Source organism: Netta rufina (genome assembly GCF_964035555.1).
Source record: "Netta rufina genome assembly, chromosome: 1".
Classification (NCBI taxonomy): Eukaryota; Metazoa; Chordata; class Aves; order Anseriformes; family Anatidae; genus Netta; species Netta rufina.
The window spans coordinates 113,020,056-113,041,642 of record NC_140123.1 but is presented as its reverse complement, the minus strand read 5'-3'; the positions used below and the strand labels follow the sequence as shown (position 1 = coordinate 113,041,642).

The following is a 21,587-nucleotide window of genomic DNA, read 5'->3' as shown; positions in this document are numbered from 1 at the left end:
CGCCTGTAAGTTTGGGCCAGCCGGGAGCACAGGGCTGCAGACAAACTATTAGCAGGGAGGTCTGATGGGGGCTGGCGGCGGCAGCTGCAGCGGCATTTTATAAATTGGTAACTCCCGGCCCCCCATCACCCTGCATTAAGCCTTCCACTGCAACACCCGAAGCCCTGCTCCCGGGGCGGAGGAGGAGGGCGTTGCGCTCCCTAACCCCACGCTTTCACCACACCGCCGCCCCCTGGCAGGCCCACGGCCTCCCTCTTGCCGCCGCCCCGCCCGGCTCCGGCCCCGGCCATGCGGCTGCCGCCCGCTGCGGCCCGCCTGCTGCCGGCACCGCCACCGGCACGGCCCGGCCTGTGGCCGCGGCGCGGGGCCGCCCGGCCGCCGGAGCAGGTGAGGCACCGGGCGGGCAGCGGGGCCCCTTCTCGGCCCCTTCCTTGGCGGCCTCCCGCCGGCCCCCGGGCCCGGGAGGCGGCTCCCTTTGCGCTGCCGGCCCCGCCTGCCCGCCGGGGGGTGGCCGCCATGGGAGGGCGAAGAGCGGAGAATAAAGCCGGGGGCTGCAACGGGGGGGGCGGGGTGCGTCCTTTTGCTGCCTCCTTGCTTCTGCGGGGCCGTCCGCGGTTAGGTGTGCCCCTTTCCGCTGCTGGGGAGGGCTTTTGGGAGTCTGGGTTTTCTGACTCAGGGACGGCACATACGGAAAGCAGCAGTAGCGATGGTACTAGCTGGGAGTACGGAGCTGCTGCTTGGCCCTGAAAACGAAACTCCCGCAAAATGGAGTGCTTGCACTGGGAGTTCTTCCGAGTTGCACAAGCTTATTGAGAAACCACGAGTTCGCCCTCCCCTGTCAAATGAAACAAATCTTTATAGGTTGAAAAAAAAAAATAATCACTTGGAGTTCTCTTTCTGAGTAGCACAAGCTTATTGAGAAACCACAAGTTCTTCCTCCCTTTCCTTGTGAAATGAAACATAATTTTTTATAGGTTGAAAAAAATTAAGTATAGCTGAAATAATTTTTTTCTTATTCCTGGGATATCTCGCTTATTGCAGTGCTTTGTAACTCTAGCTGACTCACTCAGTGATTCAGATGAATTTCTTTCTTTTCGTTAAGAACTTGTATACACCTTGGCAGAGGTGATCATGGTTCTAAGGAGCAATCTCTGTAATCATGCTTTGCTTATTTTGCTCCTGATGTATCACAGCCCCAGGACCCACTCTGCTATCTCAGTTGACGTGGAGATGGAGTATTATCATCAAGCTTTGATTGATCTCTTCACGCATAGGGAACGAGAGTGCAACCTAAAATCTGATAGGTTTTGATTGCGTGTGTGATATGACCTTGATATTAGAGCATCTGAATATCAGTGAGAAATCGGTTTAAGCTGGAAAAATGTTCTTTTAATAGTTCTAGTGAGAACTTTTTTTAAAAAAAGACTTTTTCTTTCTCTGAAGGTGGAAAATAAAACAAAAGGGAAACTTCAAAAGCAAATTTGTCAAGTTGTTCTGGATCATTTTGAGAAGCAATACACAGCAGAACTGGGAGATAAGTGGACCAGTGTCAGGTCTGTTCTTTTGGGGAAACGGGGGAGGGAGGAGAGAGGTTCTGTTAGTTTTTAAGTGCTTCATAAAAGAACTTCAAAAAGAGTCATAGACTGTAGCAGCTGTTTCAGTTTATTTGTAGTTTAGAACTATAATAAAAGTGTGGAATAACGGAAGACTAAAAATTTGATATTTTTTTCCTTGATAAAAAGGAAATAGTTTTTTTTTATATAGTGATTAAGTTTCTGTTCTCCTGTATGCGTATACACTGTAAGGACACTGCCATCTTCTGTGTTTCAGTTTGCTGTTTTGTAAAAGCATGGTACAAAGTAACCCTTTATATCTAACAGCTTATTTTTTTTCTGTATAGCTTTACAGTAGAGACTTGAGGAGAAATTGACTACTGTCTGTTTATGTGTACAGAAAAACAGTATCAGTTAATTGGGGCCTTGATCACACAGTAGCTAAAGAACTGGCACTGAGAGAATACATGTACATCTCTCCTCTGTTAGGTGGTGCTTGTCACTCATAGGAAAGCCAGCAGAAGAGCCCTTCTGGAGAAGATCATTGCTTAGCTTACATACTTTCCAGTAGGAATGTGAACAAAAGCAGTTGATTTCAAGCTGAAGTGCATGAGGAATGCTTATGTGATCTGTGCCACATTACTTTGAATGGAAAAGCATCTCACATCATCAGAATCTTAGTAACCATGTAATTACTGAGTACCCTCTTGAAATACATAAATAAAATTTACAAAGAAGTTATAAGCATAGATACTTAACATTAGTTTAACTGAATCAACTTTAAAACTCCTAGGTTGGATCAATGCATATTTCTCTTTTAGTCAACAAATATTATTGAGGAGTACTTTGTAGTGATGACTGGAAAAAATACCGAGAAGAATTCAAGTAGAAAATGATGAAAATCCTTGAAGAAAGGTCTGAGAAAGCAAACTGAAATACAAGCAGGCATATTCCTAGATGTAAACACTGCTTTTTGGTTACTTTCAAGGAACATTTATTGGTTTATGTTTTTCTAGCCCAATGATTGTAGAATGTAAATGGAAATTTAGCAAAGAACACTTGTAAAGACTACATTATATAGATGTATCTGTGTGTGTGTATATATATGTGTACACATAGATATATGTATAGGTGTGTATATATATGCATAGATGTACATTTTACACTGTTGGCTGGAATGACCACTGCAAAAACACTGTGATTCTTTTTGTTGTGACTTCTGGTAGCTAATTTTGCAGTCATTCTTTGCCCCAGAAAAGTTTCTTATAGTCAGGAAAAGCATTGTGCTTCATATTGGAAAGTTAATTTTATTTGTTGAGTTATTTAATAACTTTTCCCTTTTCCAACCTAGAGATGTACTTACATGCCCATCGTGCTGGCAGTATGCCATCCTGCTTAACAAATTCAGCCAGTCCGCTGAACTGAAGAATACATTGTGTGTGGAGGGATATCATCCTGCCTTTCAAGGAACTCTGCCTTATCTTCCAAGATCATTGAAGTGTTACATCAGTAGAACCCCTAGGAGATTCCCTGCACAAAAACACCAAACTGGTAAACTGAAAGAATATTATCTGCTGAATGCTGCTTCCGTTTTACCAGTGCTGGCATTAGAGGTGAAAGATGGGGAAGACGTTTTGGATCTCTGTGCTGCACCAGGGGGTAAATCAATAACTATCCTACAGTGTGCCTATCCAGGTAATATATTAAGGTGCTGTTAGTTGATTCTTCGCTCTGTTCCTGGGCTATTTTAGTTGTGTCTGTATTCTGTACAGATTTGGATTGGGGGTGGGAAGAAAAAAAAAATATATACATATATATATTCTAATTAGTTCTGTGCCTTTTAGTAGGATTTTTATTAGGTTTCTTTACCTACAAGAGCATGAAAATTGCATTAGATATTTAAATATCTGTTACTGCATACTGACAGACAAAAGTGTAGTAGCTTTATGTTTTACTTCACTGATTTTCTTATTGTTACTTCTGAAGAAGCTAATTTAACTCCTTTGTAGATTTATTGGCCCAGGAAGTTAAGTAATTTGCAATCTTTAAATATTTGTACCTTTTTTTTTTTTTTCTTAACTCTGCTACCTGCCTGGCCAGCACTATGCAAATAGTATAAGTAAATGTAAGTGTACTGATATCAAATGGAACATAAATTAAATGTGCTAGATCTAGGCAGAGGGAAAGAGCTTATGACGAGGAATTGGTCTAAATCAGCATTTTAAAAGTTCTGTGTCTTGATCTACCTAGATTTAGCAGAAGAAAGCACCAAGATAATCATAGCATGTGAGAAAGCAACAATAAGCATCTGTTCCCAAGTTTATATGTTAAGTTGAGCAGAACTTGTCTCAAAATGTTTATGGCACCTTAGGTTCTTAAGGATGAGAACATTAATTGTAGCCACCTGTAAATGTTGGTTACAGCTTGTTCTCACTCCCTCTTCTGGAGGAACCAGGTGCTGCTAATGAAGTGAATTGAATGACTTGCCCTTTCAAAAGGTTTTGGGAAAAATAAAAATAAAATTTTTCATCCCACATCTTCTGCAGATATTTGTCTGTTGCTGAGAAAGTAAGGTGCAAGAAAGTTGATTCTGACTATATCTCTGTGAATGCTAAAATATTTCCTATTACGTATGGTAGACAAAACGTATGGGACAAACCATAGGTGGGTGTCCAGAGACTCAAAAAGAGAAACTTTTTTAAAACAGTAAACAGGAATTAAGAGGAAAATGCCTTGCTGGCCTGCGTTGAGGTACAAGCAACAGTTTCTTCAGAAGAGATAACTACTCAGGCTTTGTTTTAAGTGCAACAACAGGCTTTTGTTAAAACACAGCTTAAATTCCAACTCAGTCAGGTATTGGACTGTTCAGTATAGGGTGCAGAAAGCTGAGGCTTTATTTAGTTAAAAGGCAATTAACTTGTAAGAGATACGTACTTATATAAGAACAGTGGTAGAAGGAACATAGAAAAATACTCAGCACTGCTTTGGGATGTGGCTTATGTTTAAAGTTGGTTTTACTGTTGAAGTCTATTGCTACCATAAGTATTTGCTAGTAAATATTTATGGATTGCTCTGTAGGAACATGTTGAAATTTACTAGGGTTTATAAAAATCTAGCAGTGCCATAAAATGTGCAATAGCATAAGCACATAGGGTGTAAAGTCTATGGCTGTCATAGAAAAAAAACACAATTTCTGAATTTGTTGTTACTCTTTGTATTCACAAAAAATACAGAGGGCTGATTTTAGGATGTTTACTTTTTTTATTTTTAAGGTCAATTTCACTGTAACGAGTATGATGATTTGAGATCAAGATGGTTGAAACAGACAATGGAATCCTTCATCCCGGATCCGCTGGTTAACTTAATAACTGTCTCTAAACTAGATGGTAGACAGATTGGAGATTTTAAGCCTGAATTGTATGACAAGGTAACATTATTTGTTATTAGTAAATGATATTTCTTCCTCCTGATTCTTTTCCTGTGCTGCTTTAATTTTTTTGTTTTTCCAGACTCCAAAAAATATTTCACTTACCAAGGTCATATACAGGATTTTTAAGGCCTCTGAAATCATTTTATGAAGCTTATTGTGCATTTGTTCATGTGTTAGACGATGTTACCCATTTAGTTTTAGTAATGAATTCTGAAGACCTTGTAGCTTCCATGCATGATGTATACTTAAGAATAGGGGATCGAGTGAGAAAGCTGTTCTCCAGGTAGAGGGTAATTTTGGAGCTTTTTTTTTCTTCCTCATCAATGACTCCTTATAAACATCTCAAAATAGTAATTAGATCATTGCTTCTCCTAAAATGGAAAATAAAAATGGTGTTTCGGTGCTTGCAAAAATAAGTTGAGTAGATTTTGGTACAGATAATCACCTTCTGAAAACTGTATAGTAAATTGTCTTATTTGCTCCTATTTGCTGTGCAGGTACTGGTTGATGCTCCTTGTTCAAATGACAGAAGTTGGCTATTCTCTTCTGATACTCAACAAGCTAAGTTTAGGCTAATACAAAGGAAAGAATTATCTTCTCTACAGTTCCAGCTGCTAAGGTAAGAAGCACAAAGAAAAGCTTTTAAAGGAGCTTTTCGTAGTTAATGAAAATGTGTTGGGGGGTGAAGGGGGGAGGTGGTCAAGATTTGTTGTGTTTAATATCCAAACCTAGGTTTCACCACATGAAAAAATTTCAAGAATATGTTGTTGCAATTGCTGTTCAGATTAAAAAAAAAAAAAAAAAAAAAAGTGAATATGGAAATTTGTATGGTATAACATAAATGGTGAGGTCTACATCCCCTACTAATGCACTGTTGCACAATCCCATTAATTCAGTTATTAACATTTATGTCCATTTACAGGTGATTCAGAACAGTCTGATACCATAGCAAAATATTTTTGGTTGACATAGCTAAAATGATTTCAGAACTACTCAGTTGAAGCAGAAACATGCATAGAATGTATTTTTTTTTTAATTTTTATTTTTTATTTTTAATCTGTGAAAGTAGTCTATAAACCTGCCAAGCTGGGTACTCATTCTCCAACACGTTTTTTTGTTCTTCGGTTGCAGAATTATCCATTACATTTTTTTTACAGCCTACATGATAACCAAACTGTCAGTCAACGCTGGTTACCAACCATCATTTAGTTCATTAGTTCATACTGCTTCAGAATTTGTTTCTTGCACTGTTTTTATGAAAATTTTGAGTCTACTGTTGCACGTTTTTAAGCATTGCTTGAATTTAATACCCATTTAACTACTTATAGCACAAAGATACTATTAATTGTAACTGATAGGGTAAAAAAGTAAAAGAATAGTGGTTTGGGGCAAGTTGGGGAGGATTGTGTGGTTTTAAGGAACATCTATCCAATACTCCAAATCCAGGTTGTCCAGTATTATGCTTTATAATGATACTAGCCATGGGCTAACTAGCATTTGTGAAGACTTTGAAAATCCTTTTTCCTTGATAAGAAAACCTCTAATGTGACTTCCCAATAATACCTTCTAGACCTGAGTGTTTTTAAGTAAGTAACAGTCATGCCTGAAGTCCATCCCTCAAAGCAAATTGAGGGAAAAATAACATACTACAAAACAACAACAAAAAAGTTTTTATGGAAAGTTCCAATTTACAGCAGTTCCAGATAGTTCTGCATGAGTTCCGGTTGAAAAAGACCTAACAGAAGGGTATGATTTATAGCAGAAATATGAGTATCTTATTGCAGTAATGCATCATGTCACCCATTTCCTTTGAAGAAATCAATCACATTTAAAACACTGACCTGTTTCGGTTTTCTCTTTTCAATATTTGACATATAAAATCCAATTTGTGGGCCCCAACCAAAAGAAAGCATATATCATGCAGTGAAATTTTGGAAATTTGCATAAATCTCTTCAGATTGTAATCCTGAAGTGGAGAACTCATGACAGCAGGAATCTTGTTTTTAAAAAGGAGACGCTCCTGTCAGCCCAAATCAGATTTAATTGAATTATTCCTAAGTCAAGAAGAGAACTTTGCTTCTGTTGAAAGTACACTTTACTATAGCAACAGCAAGAAGAATTGGATTTACAGAATACTTTTTACACGTAAGTTGAAGTAAAAGAATTGTAATTTCTGTTCTGTTGTTCAACATACGTCTGAGTAGTTCTATAGATTGAACAATCTATTGTTACGTGCACTGCATTTTTATTTATTTATATATTATCTTGTAAAATATTTTAAAGCATATAAAATATGTCGTTAGATTCAAGATATAGATATTGTAAGCTTTACCCAGTAAAATATTTGGCATACACTTGGTAAATGCCATAGATGTCCACAGGATTTTTATTGTTCCTTCCATCTAATCATTTTAGAATGGATTCCCAAATATCAGTGACATGTCAGATTTGGTGTGAAAGGGAAAAAAGAAATCATAAAATGAGACCAGGAAAGGTTATATGATTCTTCCAAGTGCATTAGAAGTTTGCAAAACCAGAATTGTAGAATGCTATCCTATTCAAGTCTTTATTTTATGGTCATGGTGCATAATTATAAGTCAAAAATTGACACTGAATGCTGTCTCTGATACCTCCCGTTAATATTCAGGAAGGTTGAGACTACACTAATTCTGCTGTACTCCACCTTGTTTGAATCTAGCTCTGGCTTACCTATCCAGGTTACTTGGTGTTTTATGCTCAGGGATTTTTCTTGCCTCAGTTGCTGTTATCTGTAGAACAAAAATAAATATAAAGCTGGATCCCAGCAATTTTGCTGGGAATAGTGAATGAAATGCTGTGTGATTTGAAGATGAAATATAGGGGCCAAGCATTACTTCAGTTTAGCAATAGTAGTGAAGTATAAGGAAGAGAGTAGAAGAAGGAACCCACAAATGAGAATTATGAAATGCGAGAGAATTATGAATTGTCACTTCTATCAAGTGACATTTGGCACAAAATTTGGGATTCTTTTTTAATTATGGAAGCTCTTCACTTGTCATCTTTTTCTGTTTTGTTTTTTTTTTGTCATCTTGTGTTTTTTTTTCTGATTATTTTTTTAAAGCAGATCAGCCTTTGGGAGTAGGGGAAGCTGGGGAAATCAGAGAGGAACTGAGGAAAGAAAAAGTATTGTTGCATTATGATATATACTACATGTACTTGGAGGCTTCAGGGAATGAAGATCTGAAAGCAACTTTGAAACTGATGTAATGATCTTCCTATGTCAGCCTGAATCAAGTTTGAAATCTAAACGAACAGCATAAAAGCTGAACAGCAGATTTTATAAGCAGCGAGGGCACTACTGATTTGAAGGAAATTGAGATTGTAATGATTGTTAATACCACAACCAAAGCATCCCTGCAGAGTGCTGTATAAGTAAGGAATGTTCACTTCCTGACACTGAATGCTAGTGCAAAAGGCAGTGATTCCCACGTGTGAATTTACCATTGTTATCGGTTCGTAGATGAAAATTAAACTTGGGGTTAAGGTCGAGTGCATAATAAAGCAATGGTGAAACTGCTACAGATGTAATTATTCCTAGACCAGTAATTGCGGCTGAAAGAAACGGTGTTAGGATTCAGCTGAAAATAAATCCAAACAAGATACAAATTGGAAAAATGCAGAAAAGGCGTTCAGACTACTGTAACTCTTCTGTACACAACATCTCACAGTAATTAAATGGCTGTAATTGGTGTTTAATAGAGTTCTGGTCCAGAGGAGCTGAAACCAACTTTAAGAGATACATTGTGGTTGACTTCCTGTTTTCACCTCTTTTTCTCCTTAGTAGTTAACTAGAAGGGAGATTGTGCGTGCTGGTCTTGCATATTCAAAACCAGCAGGTATGAGGGAATTCTGCGTGTGTGAGAGGTGTGAAGGGCCTTGAATGTTCTGCCCTTTTGATTACTGGTGGCAAATTAGCCATACAAAATGCTTGTTTTTCTATTTGATCTTGAGTCATACGGATTCTTCATTTTCAGAACTCAGAATGAAACACTAAATTTGGGTTGAGAAATCAGGAAAACACTTTATTCTCCCTGGTTAATGAAATGCTTCAATCCCTGTTTTGCATACAAATACTGTGATTTTTAAGGAACTGTGACTGATTCTCTGTAACAGAATGCATCTCCTATTACAAACCTTATGCAACTGGAGTGCAATAGTGAGATAAAAGGAATGTTTCCCTCTAAACAAAGAATTTTTTTTTTGTTTTGATTGCCAGTCATAGCATGGTATTTGAAGTTGCTGATCTTTTCCAATAAAAGGTTACCAGAAGTTGTGAGATGTTTTTGCTTGCTTGCTTTATTATTTCCTGCGGAATAGTTCAGGAAGTGGGAGGGTTGCGCACTTGCTTTTACTCAGAAGGGAAAAAAAAAAAAAAAAAGAAAGAAAGCCTCCACCTAAATATTCTGTACTTATTTTTCTGAATGAAAGGGAACATAAATAATTAATGTCAAATGTAAGTAACCAGGTATTGTGCAAACAGTTTCGTCAAGCTCCCAATCTGTGTTTGCCTTGCTTCAGTCCCAGGCTCCACTGGAGCAGAGATTGCTGATCATGCAGCCAGTTGGTATGGTGGTTTACCAATCTACACACAGGGAAAGGCAAGTGAGATTGACATTTTCCCTTAAGTCATCAGGTAGAATTGGCAACCCAAGTCTCTAAAGGCTAACCTACATGCCAGCAGGCTAGCGTTGTTTTCTCATGCTTAGACCTTTTCAAATTGATCTTACTTAGGAAAAAATAACATAAAACTTTTTGAAAGTTTTGAAAACTTAAGACACAAATAGAGTTTAAGTTGCAAGCTGCTGTATTTTCTCCGAATATGTGGAAATTGGTTTCATAGAATACATATGTTCATAGATTTTCATCATAGATTTTTTTTTACGTAGTGTGTAGTACAAACTGAACTACTCAAAAAATCCCAATATTCTTCGTCTGGTATTCACTGTCACTTCTGTACTTTCACTGAAATGCAGGGTTTTCCTCATGTATTTGAAGAGGAATTACAATGCCTCTATTACACTTCTGATGTGTGTGTGTATGCTGTTAATTGTTTATTTTGTTGTAAAGTGAAGTTTTTTTTTTTTATGTACAATTGTGTATTGTCCCAGTATTGCACCAGCATATGGATACCACCATAAGATTTCTGTTTTGATTAAGATAAGAGCGTTTATGGTGCATGGGCATGTAATGATGATATTAAAAAGAATACACTTGTAATTATGTCGTTGTTCTGTTGAAGCAGTGATTTAGTTCAGTTTGTGATTTGCTGATGATGAAAAAAATATCAACCATGAGAGTTCTTGGCAAAGGCAGGGAGAGTCAGTGACTTGTGCCTTGAAAAAGAAATAACTATTGTAGAAGGTGCCCAACTTTATTTAGTGTGAGGCCTCAGAAGGATGGCAAGGCAGAATGTCATCTGGTGGCAGAAATGGAGGAGAGACCCTTCAGAAACATGGCAGCCTTCTTGCAGAGGGTGCTTGGCTCCTACGTCAGAGCTCTGTGGGTGAAGTTATGGGGTGTTTTGAAATGACCCGAGGGAATTCTGAACGGAGGTACTGGGGTGGGGAGGTAAATCAGGAAAGAAAACGAATGCCTTGTTCTGTGCAAGAGGGAAGAGAAGGCACCTAGGAAAGTGTGGAAAGTCCTGCTGAGGATTGCTTCTCTGCATCATTCTTTGGCTCGTTCCTTGGGATTTTTCCTCCTTTTTCTCTGTAGTTGACCATTTAGTCTACTCATTTTCTGTAATTATCTACTCGATTAGCTCAACTGGGACTTTATTAGAATTGTAACTGTTGGACTGACTGATTTTCTGTGGATTGTGTGGATGGTTCTGTCTTTAACTGTCTTCCATCCTGGAGAAACTGAATAGTTTATGTAGACTGCTGACCCAAGGCTTCATACCAGGTATGCTGTTCAGGACAGTGTCCTCTCTCTGTGTCTCCTTGCCTTCTGACTGGAAATGATTAGATAGCTGTTGACTGGGCACTAGTGTCCTTTACTTTTTGGTCTAATTGCATATGCCCACACATACAGTGTTCTCTGCTGTTCCCCAAAACACTGTTGGTTATATTGCTGCAGGTACAAGTCATTCTTACGTCTTCCTCTGAAGGTGGTGCCACCAGACAGAAAAGAAGTAGAGATGAATTAAGGAGAGACAGCACCTAGGGCAAGAGTGAGGATTCTTAGATTCTGGTCTGGTATTCCAAGGGCTATTTTTCTATTTTATATAAATCGCGGTTAACTAAAGCACTGACATAATCTTTGGAAACTAAATCTGTGTAAGTGCCTGCGTTACCTCACTTGAGAGACACGCAATCTTTTATGTTAATGCATTTAAGTAGTAAGTAAATTTTTTACCTTCTTTCTATAAGTAACTTAACAGGGAGCTGGGGAATGTCTTTATTTTAGAATAGATATTTAGAACAGTTATTTTTTAGACTCATGGTTGGTTTGAATTTCCTCAATAAGAGTGAGTTCTGTGGCTGTTGTTGTGGACCCTGGATGTGGATCTCATCTTCCATTAGAGATATTAAATAGTTCCTGATTTTAAGTACTGCCTAGTTCCTTAAGCCTTTTGTGGTGCTCTGTGCATAATTTACCTACCAAGTCCCTTGTGATAGGTTGCAAAATGGTATTTCTGGAATTAATAAGTAAATTAACAAATAAGCTATACCCATTAGCTAGGTAGTTGCCTAGGTAGCTGAGATTGCAGATTTAAATTAAGACACAGATAATTGCTTTAATTCCACCTTCAGTCCTTCCTATATATATGCATGGTTCATAAGCCGTAATGAAAAACACTACTTTTAAAGCTCTGTGGCAAAGTCTGTCATGGGCTTCAAAGGTCTTTTGTTCTCCCTTCCCTAGCTAAGGTGGTTCTGCTTAGGCTGTATATGTTTATCTTTTCTAAATAAAAAGTTGAGGTTGGGAAGAGGAGTGGGTCTCTGGAAGTGTGTAAAATATAAGTTAATTTTGAGATAACTAAAATGACAGAAGGATTGAAATTTTGTTTGGAGTGAAATGCCTCTGGCTATCCAGCTACAACCAGCCTTGCTAAACTGTTAGCAATGCTGTCTGTGTGGAAGAGAGTGGAAGCAAAGTTCTTGGGCGTTTCATTGTCATTTGTGGTTCTTACATCTGGGAACAGAATTGAGCTGACTTGTTGCCCTTAAAAGGTCACAGCAGTTCCAGTATTGCGAGGGATATCCTATATATCTGTGTTAACAGGAAGATTATTCCAGGACTCACCATGCACTGGAGAAGAAAGCTCAATAATGCTAAGCTGAAAGTCCAGTCTTTTTGTCAGAAGAATTCAAAATTGTTTGTTGTAGAAACATTATTTATCAGAATTCTCAGAAGAAAAAAAAATGACTAAAGCAGAACAGATGCTTTACCTTCAGTTTGCAGACCATATTCCAGTGATGCACTTGGACTCTTGTAAGAGCAAGAAGGAAATAAATGATATCTTTTGTCAATAAAAAGAATAAAATTGAGGATAAAAGCAAAGGTATCTTGAGATGCTCTACTTCTTGAAAAGCTTATAAAAGTTAGCAGGTTTTATTCTGATCAGAGATTATCTTGCATACTGAGCAGAAATACATCCCAGTTGCCAAAAGATGGCAGTATTGAAGTGCTGTATTATTTTTAAATTACCCTAAAATGTATGTAATCTTTTTACTTTAATACTGGAAAAGGTTAAATGAGTAATGTAATTAATGCTGACACTTCCAATGGCACAAAATGTATACCCAAGCATAGGAGGAGTGGGCTGGGCGTACAGGTGCTAGCTATAGTTTAAAACTCAAGTTTATTGTCTGCCTGTTTTTAAAAGGATGTTTGAGATGCCAAGACTTTTAGAACAACTGAAATGTCAGCCTATCATGTTTAATTTTCTTTAAGCGTGAAAAATCTTTTGGGGTTTTGTCTATCTACATTTTAGTTGCACGTAGAAGTGCTTTGGTTTAAGAGGTGTATGGCTCTAGAGTAGTCTTTTTTCTGTGAGGTATTAAATAATCATACTGCTTTGTTTTCCCTAATTTCTTGTTAGTGTCTTATCCATTCTTAGACTTCAAAGTAAATCTTTTGAAATAAACTAAATAAAAGTGATTTCAAACAGTCTATTCCTTTCCAAAAAATCTTATCCAGTACTCCTGTAATATGAGGGGTTATAAGAGACTAGTGCATCTTTTGTAGCTCTGACTTCCACAGCTCAATATGTGCTATTGAACTAAATAGACATCCTGAAAATATATAAAGTAAAGTAAAATTTTTATTTTTTTTTGTAAAAACTAATTTAGAATGAGGAGAGGAGCAATCTGCATGTCTTTAACTGTCTTAAAGTACTTCCTGAGTGGGCTGGATACCAACCACCCTCATGTTTGGCTTGTAATTGTGCTTTAGGCTTATGTGCTGGAAAGATTTAAGCGTGGATTCAGTTACTATGAAGTGATAATGTCAGTAGGTCAAAGCAAATGTCGAGAAGCATCAAGCACATTTCTACAGAATGATGTGCCAGTTAATATCAGTCTATCCTGCAGTTTTCCAGCGGCTGTAATTGCAAGTTACTGATGATTTTAAAATACCATTACATTTGGGACTATTTGATATCACAGTGACCCTCCTAAATTGTGATACACTGTTATCTCCTAAAGTTACATCCAGTACCTCAGAAGATTTTTTGTTTGTTTGTTTAGCATGTATATCTTTTTGTAACAAACATGCATTAGTGCTTGCAGTGCTATCATATAATTACTTCTTTTTGCATACTGTTTTATATTATTTCCTGGCAGAGCTAAACTTGGAGGTCTTGTATTCAGGCCTTGCATGGTGAATAGGACGTGTTAATGGATGGTTTTGCATTTTACCGATTTTTGTCTTTTTTACTCTTCCTTGACTATCATAGAGGTATAATTGGTATAATCTGACAGTATGCAACACAAGCTGAGTTATGCATGCCACATGCTGTCGGTGGTGCTTCCTCTTCAGGGTCTTGATTGCAAGTGCTAAGTGTTTGTCATGTTAGTAAAACAAAATTGGATGTATGGAAAAGTGGGCATATTGTGAACTCCAGGAAAATTTTCCTGTGCTTTTAGTACATGTTCTCATTTTACTCCATGGGAAGCTTGAAACTTTGCAATATTGGTGCCTATAACATGTGAAATTTAGTGTGGCAAATGTATAAACTCAGATTTAAAATTATGAAATTAATTATAACTAGATTTATATTTAAACTTAAGTTTTACTGCTTTAATAAATACAAAGGAGAACATCTGTACTACTAAGAGAAAAATAACTCCAAATTAATCACCTTCAATATATTTTATCTCTAAGCTACACATTTTAATAAAAGAAAGGTGAAAAAAATTATAGTGTCTTTTGCACTAACATCCTTTTAAATCATTCTAGATTTTAAGCTCATTTTCGGAAGCTACAGTGTGCCTTATCACAAGCATGAGATTCTTTATTTAAAGCTCAAATTTTAACTGAAGCAATTGGGGTAATGCCTAATGTAAGAGGAATCACATATGCTTAGATTGTGTGGTCACAGCAGTGGTGTGTTGAGTTCTGCTAGATGTTAGTAAATAAAGCTCCGATTCTGACATACCCCTTGAATGAGCTTGTGCCCCCCCCGTTGATTACAGAAGACGACCAGTTTCTGAAATTTATTTGTACAAACTTTCAAGAATGAATTCTCCCTGATGCCTTGATGACGAGGGGATCAGATCGCCTGAATCTGCTTACCCAGCGCGGTATCACCCTGTGACTTTGAGCCCAACACTTCTTCACTTTGAATTTTGCAGCTCTGTGCTGAAGGTTTTTCAAAAGCCGAGCACAGCTTAATCGGGGATGGCGGTCGGTTGACATTGAGCCACGGAAACAACTGTTGCTGAACTCGACAAGATGGATAGATACATTGATTAACCTTGCAGTGTAAAGTAAACCCTCTTAGTTTTTTAATTTATGACTTAGGTTCGGAGTAAAGATAACTTCTCATTCTCCAGGCTCTTTGGGTAATGGGCTAGTGAAAACTCCCAAACTAAGGAGGCTTGTGGTTAATTATTTTTTTTTGTTGTGAGATTTTTCAGGATATTATTCAGAAGACTGTGTTGTTCCTTCCTCTGACTCACTGCACCAGAGGTTCAGTTGCAGGAGCACAGTGCCTTTGAAAGTACTGGCTAGAATGGTTCTTAATTTATATACGGTAGGAGAAAGATGCTTAGCAAGCGTCTGTGCTTTTCACTTGAGCTACATCTACTTTTTTGGTATTTACCTTTTACCTCTTCCGCAGTAAAAATATTTTCTTGCTTGTATATATTCTCATAGTCTCTGCATTATAAGAAAACAGTTGTCATTATCAACTCTTCGAGTAAAGTTATCAGCTGTACTAAAAGAATATCTTGTGATTTTTCTTTTGCACAACAATCATTTCAGCTAGTTGCCCTTTGATGACTTGGCATTCCTGTATAGATGGAAAGAGGGGAAATTCTATAAAAATGAGATTAAGTTGTTTCTTGGAATACTGTGAAGATTAGCTCCTCTTTGTGCTAGTTTTAGAGAATTTAGCTCTGTTTTCTTTGAGTTCACATAGTTGTTTGCTTTATAAATTTTCTATTACACTGGGGGATAAAAGGCTTTTATGACTTCCAGAACTGGTACGAGTCTAAGGAGGCTTGATCAGTGTGTGGTTCTCCTGCTGGTTTGTTCATCTTTGGAATGAAAAGATTGTATTTGCCGCTTCAACTTTTTCTTTTGTTTATGTATTCAGTTTTGGCTTATGCTTAAACACGGTAGACTCTTTAGGAATGGTCTCACAGTGTTTCAGTATAGTAATTAGGTACCCTATCCTTAGTGAAGCCTTAAGATACTGCTGTAGCACAAGTAAAAATGTTAAACTTTCTTTAGGAAGAGTAATTCAACTTGCATCAACAGTTCTTCTCCTTTCTCACAGTAGAAGAAACAATTCTGCCTGTGGCAAAACCCTACATCTCAGTGGTCTCTTCAGTTCTGTTAAGTCTTGGTTATAACGTTCCCTACATATATATATATATATATAAAATATTATTATTATTATTTTACATGTGAAATTCAGGTATATAATCCAGATGGTACATGAATGAGGAACTGCTTACTCATGAGCTGTGTTCACAACTTACCTGCATTTGTAAAAGTAATGGATGTGTTGGCTTGCTTCAGGACACTGACTGTGACACTTAATGATCTTCGTATTGTTTTGTTCACGTGTTTAAAATTACAGAGTTTCCATTGTGCCCTACCATTTCTCACTTGCAAATAGAAGCAAGTGACACCTGTACTGGGCTGTTCCCTCACAGCATACAGTGTAGTGGCACTGAGCATTAGCCCAAAATTCCTGAGATGCTTTACTGCAAAACTGCTCTAAACTAGAAAGTGGCGCTAAAAATCAAGCATTAACAAGATGGTTTTGGAAAGATAGGTTTCAAATGCTGGAGTGAAAGCAAACAGGCAGTCAGCACAAAACATTTAAAAAATGCTTTTGTCTGCCATAAGACAGAATGGAATGTTACTTAGTGAATTTCTTGCAAATATTTTGTCAGACATGCATGCTGTAGCTTCCTACTCTGCTTTATGATAGCTATCTTCAATTTATCTGGGCCCATTTTGGTAGCCAGGCAGAAGCAGCATAAACCCTGCCCTTTTAAGTGATAGCTGTCACCAGGGAAGAGCTGCAAACCAAGGAGGTAACTGGGAAAAAACGGCTTAGGCTCTCTGGTCCAATACTGGTGCTTTTGTTGCCTGCTAAGAAGTATACGTGTGCTGGGATGCATTAGGGGGAGAAGGATGACTACCCAGAGCTGAGCAATTCAAGTGCACGTTGGTAATTGTAGAATTTTAGAAAATAAGATCAGGGTTGGACAAGATGGGATCCAGAGGTCCTTCCCAATGTAAACCATTCTGTGATTTCGTGAAGCAATGCTGGGATGACACGTGCTCTGTTTTACTGTCTCAAGGTGAAGTTGTAAATGTCACCTGTATCAACCTGTGTCTCAAATGTTCTTAAATGCTTTCACAGACTCAAAAGCTACTCGAAGTCTGAGATAAGCTTGCTATTTTGTGATAGCTTTAGCTAATTTTGGAAGTCCATTAGACCCAGGTAAATTGAAAATATTCAGACCTTCAAAGTCCTTTGTAACCTGTTCTTTACCTTTAACAGGATGAACTTGAACTGCTCTATCACTTATGCTTAATGTGCTAACCATCTGCTTGCTCCATCTTTTTATTGACCTGTTACAACAAAGGCATTAAACACTGATTTTTTTTTTTTTTTTTTAGCATCATCTGTTAAGAGAGATCTGTTACCTTATGCTAAGTAAAATTGGAGTAGTGCAGACACCAGTAAATTATGTATTTGGCTTGTTGATTAACCTAGCCAAGACTAATTGAAGAAATGAGCAAGAGTTGCATACTCTCCCCAGGGAAAGGGATTGGGTGTAACACAGGCGTTTTCACCTGGGAAGGTGAACAGAGTTGTATTATCTCTGTATGCAACAGTCATTTGTCCTGGTGTGTCTGTATTATTTTGGACAGGATTTCCAGATTTGCTTTGATCCTGCTTGTGATAAGGCTCTTCTTTATTGATTCTTTTCCTGAAAAGGCACAATCTTGTCATAAAGGACTTACTTTTTCCCCTTCCATTTTTTTTTCCTTTGCTTTCTCAACTGTTTCCATTCTGATATCATGCTTAGCAGCTCCTCAGCATGTCTCTGGAGGAACTGCTGTTTCAATATCATTGCGTTTATTCATCTGGGCTTGGAATCAGGCTCACTGCTTTTTGGGTCTGCTCACCTGATTCAGGAGCTGGGGTTTTTCTTTTCTATGTAGTAGGGTTGAGGGGGGGGAGTATGTTTAGTGGGTGTGGGCTTTTTTATTTTTTTTTTGGTCAGTACAGTGGTCTCAATAATATCTACCCATCTGTGATTTGAAGAATACTCTGGTGATCCAAGATTTTTTTTTTTTTTTTTTACTTTTAATTTGCTAGTAGTGAATATGGATTGCTTATCTCATTTTCCTTATTCACACAGGCAATATTCTCTCTCTCTGAAAAGGACCTTGGGGATCTGTTTTAATAGAAAGTAAACAGACTGTTTAAACTCAGTTTCAGTGGGAAAGTAAAAACAAAAAAACAAAACCCACCTCTCTTCTGTCCACCAGTTGTCAAGTAGTCTTGAAGCTTTCAAGAAAACATGAAATCTTAAACCACTTTTTTCAAAATTTGTCAACGGTTTAATAAATGAAGGGCACACAAACAGATGAAACGATGCTATAAATTGTATTTCCTTAGGAAATCATATTGAAAAGTAGTGACTCAGTGAACCCCCCAGTCCTGTTATACGCTAAATAAGTTGCTGAAATTGCAAAAATGATTGTACAATTAATTACAGACAAGTAATTAGTCCAGGCTATTACTACAACTGTGCATTCTGCAGTTTGTTCACACAAGGAGCCAGCTAAGTATCTAACTAGTACTTTTGATGTGGTGTTCACCCATTTTGTATGCACAGTTGCAGCATTTTCACAGTAGTGCTGTGCATATAAATGTTTCAAAGTATATTCTGTGACTCTGAATGGATGCTGCTATCTACTTGTCATTCTCATATTAAAAAAAATACCCTTAGTTAACTTGAGAATACATTAATAAATGAGAAAGCAAAACTGTGTTGCAGATTGTTTCCTGAACTGTCAGTTATATTCTGTTAAGACTGTTTCATTATGTTATTTTTTTTAATATTTATACCTATTTGTCAATCTAGATGTAAAAGTCTTGCACCTTTCTCTCTTCACCCCCAGCCCCTTCTTTGAGCATGTCACTTCATATATTGAATTATGTTTTGTTTTTTTTTTTTTCATTATTTGCAGGTCTGCTATTAAAGCATTGCGTCCTGGTGGATCGTTGGTCTATTCTACTTGCACTCTCTCGAAGGCAGAAAACAGCGATGTAATAAATCTCATTCTAAAATCCTGCACTAATGTAATGCCTGTAGATATAAGTGAAATGGCCAAAGCTGTTTCCCAGGAATTCACTTTTCTCAGTGATACACAACAGCATGAACTTCTGGTTCTGCCGGAGAAAGGGAAAGCCTGGGGCCCAATGTATGTAGCTAAATTAAAGAAAATATAGTCCGTGTGATGCCTGTTAGTTTCATTTATAAGCGGATAAAATGATGTCTATTCCTGATATACTCTGTGTATGTGTACACACGTCCAAGTCAACTGAATTTAGAGCCTTGCAATTTTGTATATGCTGCTCCCTAATAAAATGGAAGCTAAAAATTTAGATTAGCTAGAAATACAGAGTGTCTTCTCATGTGGACTTGGGGGCTTCTGTGAAGTCCTTTTGAAGTCAAGAACACTTTGTGTTATTTTCAAGGTGATGCTCGGGATGGGATTTACATTCCAGAGTAGAAGCCTGTGTGGTGTTTTTTAAAAAAATTACTTCTAATTGTTTGGTTTAAATACAGCTTATTTTAAAATAAATATTTTGAATGATGCCTCCTTCTGAAGTCTTGGAAATCCTGCGTTCATTCTCAAATGCTTCTAGAAATCTATGTTCCTGTAAGAGCTGATTTGTATGCAGAGTCTGTCACCTTAAGCTCTGACTATTCCAAGCACTGGCAAAATAGGTTTCACATTTGCTGGGTTGTTTACTGGTTAAAAACTGTCTTATGTTTACAGTTGCAAAGGTCAGCAGCTATATCAACACTGGCTTTTTTTGGTTCTGTATTTTTGAGCTTACAAAATATGAATTGAAAGGTAAATTTTGTTTAAAAGTCCTTAAAACAGTAGGTTTAGATGTGTTTAGTTTTGATATCAGTTTGTGGCATAATGCAGTACATACAGCAGGCTATGAAGCATATAGAACCAGAATGATTAATAATTACAATACTGGTACAGCATTCAGTGAGTTTTGTTACATAATTACAGTTTTAATGAGCAAAACAGATGATGTGAAGTGATTTATCCACCAAGTTAAGAAATGTTATGTGAATTTGTGATGTCATATCTGTGGTGTGTAAAGAAAGAGAAGTCCCAGTGTACTAATGTTGCTCTTGGGTTCCCTCAATCCTACTACACAGTACTATGGATAAATACAGCTTTATAGGCGTATATGTAGGTAATAAATATGTATATATATAAATATAACTGTATAGGTATATCTATTAGGTTGACTCACTGTATTGAAGCAGAATGGAGCTGGTTTGTGCCACTCCTAGCATGGAGATTAATTAATGAGGAGTCCTTCTCCTAATTGAAGCTTACAGTAATTGCTTTTAAGGAATATGGTTTTAAAGAGTGCAAGTTTTTCATATGTGCCACTCATCTACCAGAAGTGTGTGTGTGACTGTACACTTAAATATTTCATATATTTTGCATATGTATTTCTGTGTTTATTATCTACTTAGTAAGGTTTTCACAATCAAAAACATGATTTACTAATGCAGATTTAATTTTTTTTTTCAGAATACAAAAGGGCATCAACTTGTAAATATTGGTAAATAAGCAAATAATTATTGATCCTGCACCTCATTAACAAAGGCAGAAAAAGAATCAGGCACTGATTGTGCGAGGTCTTCTGTCAGAAGCTCCATGTAAGCACATTGTAAATGCAGTATTTCTACATTAGTTTCTCTGGTAATTCTGTTGGTGTAAGCTTAAAAATACTTGTTACAACTGTGACTAAACTGCCTCTTGTCTCTGGAAAAATTCAATTGACTTTTCATTGCCTTGAATCTTTGCTCACCTTCTTACACTGATGGGCCTCCACTGTATTCGTACCAGTCCTCAATACATCCATGGTCATGGAGCAGTGAACTCTTGTTCCCACTCTGAGCACTGTGTTTGCTGAGAACTTCCTGGCCATAGCATCTGGAGCAGGGAGATGGCAGCATTCAAAAGCACGGTGCCTGACCTGAAGAAAATCTTAGTTGCCTGAAAACAGATGTCGATTTTAAGCAGTAGCTTTGGTTCTTCAGGCTCCTGTGACTGAGAAGAGGATGGTTTGGGCAGCTCGCCCTCAGAATAGTATCTCACTGCTTCGCCTTCTGCTGAAGGAAATAAAGGCACAAAGTACTCTGCTCCTTTGGGTATGTGAGCTGCCACAGTTATCCTCTCCCCTACTTTGTGATGAAAAATACTTGAGGTGTCCCTATAGTATTAAATCATCAGCAGTGTCTGAAAACTGGAAAGGATATAAAGCGTATGCAACTTGAGGCACAGAAGTTACTAATGTATGCAGATGATATTGTGTTCCTATGAAAAGACCTAACAGCATCTGTCCCAGAAACATTAAATGTAATATCTGAATTTGGAGTCATCTCAGGCTACTGGATGAAATAACAATATCCTTGTCAAAATGCTTTCCATCAGTTTTATTTGCCCTGTGGAAATTGAAATGGAAAGCCAAGAATATAACTTATTCAGGAATGGAATTAAAAATATGTGGTTAAACTGAATGGTTGAGGAGAACGTGGGCTAGGTAATCACATAAAGAACAAAGGAATCCTTGAAAACTGAACTTTGCTCAATCTCAG

The 21,587-nt window shown here is 37.5% G+C and overlaps 1 protein-coding gene across 2 annotated transcripts; it reads left to right on the top strand.

Annotated features, from left to right (window-relative positions):
- The first annotated feature begins 260 nt into the window (after positions 1-260).
- Positions 261-20,577, top strand: NSUN3 (NOP2/Sun RNA methyltransferase 3). Of its 2 annotated transcripts, XM_084306007.1 has the most exons (7): positions 261-387; positions 1,444-1,553; positions 2,905-3,248; positions 4,826-4,980; positions 5,481-5,602; positions 18,916-19,149; positions 20,518-20,577. In XM_084306007.1, exons 1-7 carry the CDS (start codon positions 289-291, stop codon positions 20,540-20,542), a joined length of 1,089 nt encoding a protein of 362 aa, XP_084162133.1. In that variant the 5' UTR covers positions 261-288; the 3' UTR covers positions 20,543-20,577. The 2 variants fall into 2 exon arrangements, with proteins under 2 accessions (XP_084162133.1, XP_084162132.1); XM_084306006.1 differs by lacking the exon at positions 20,518-20,577 and having other exon boundaries at positions 18,916-19,546.
- Positions 20,578-21,587: the final 1,010 nt, after the last annotated feature.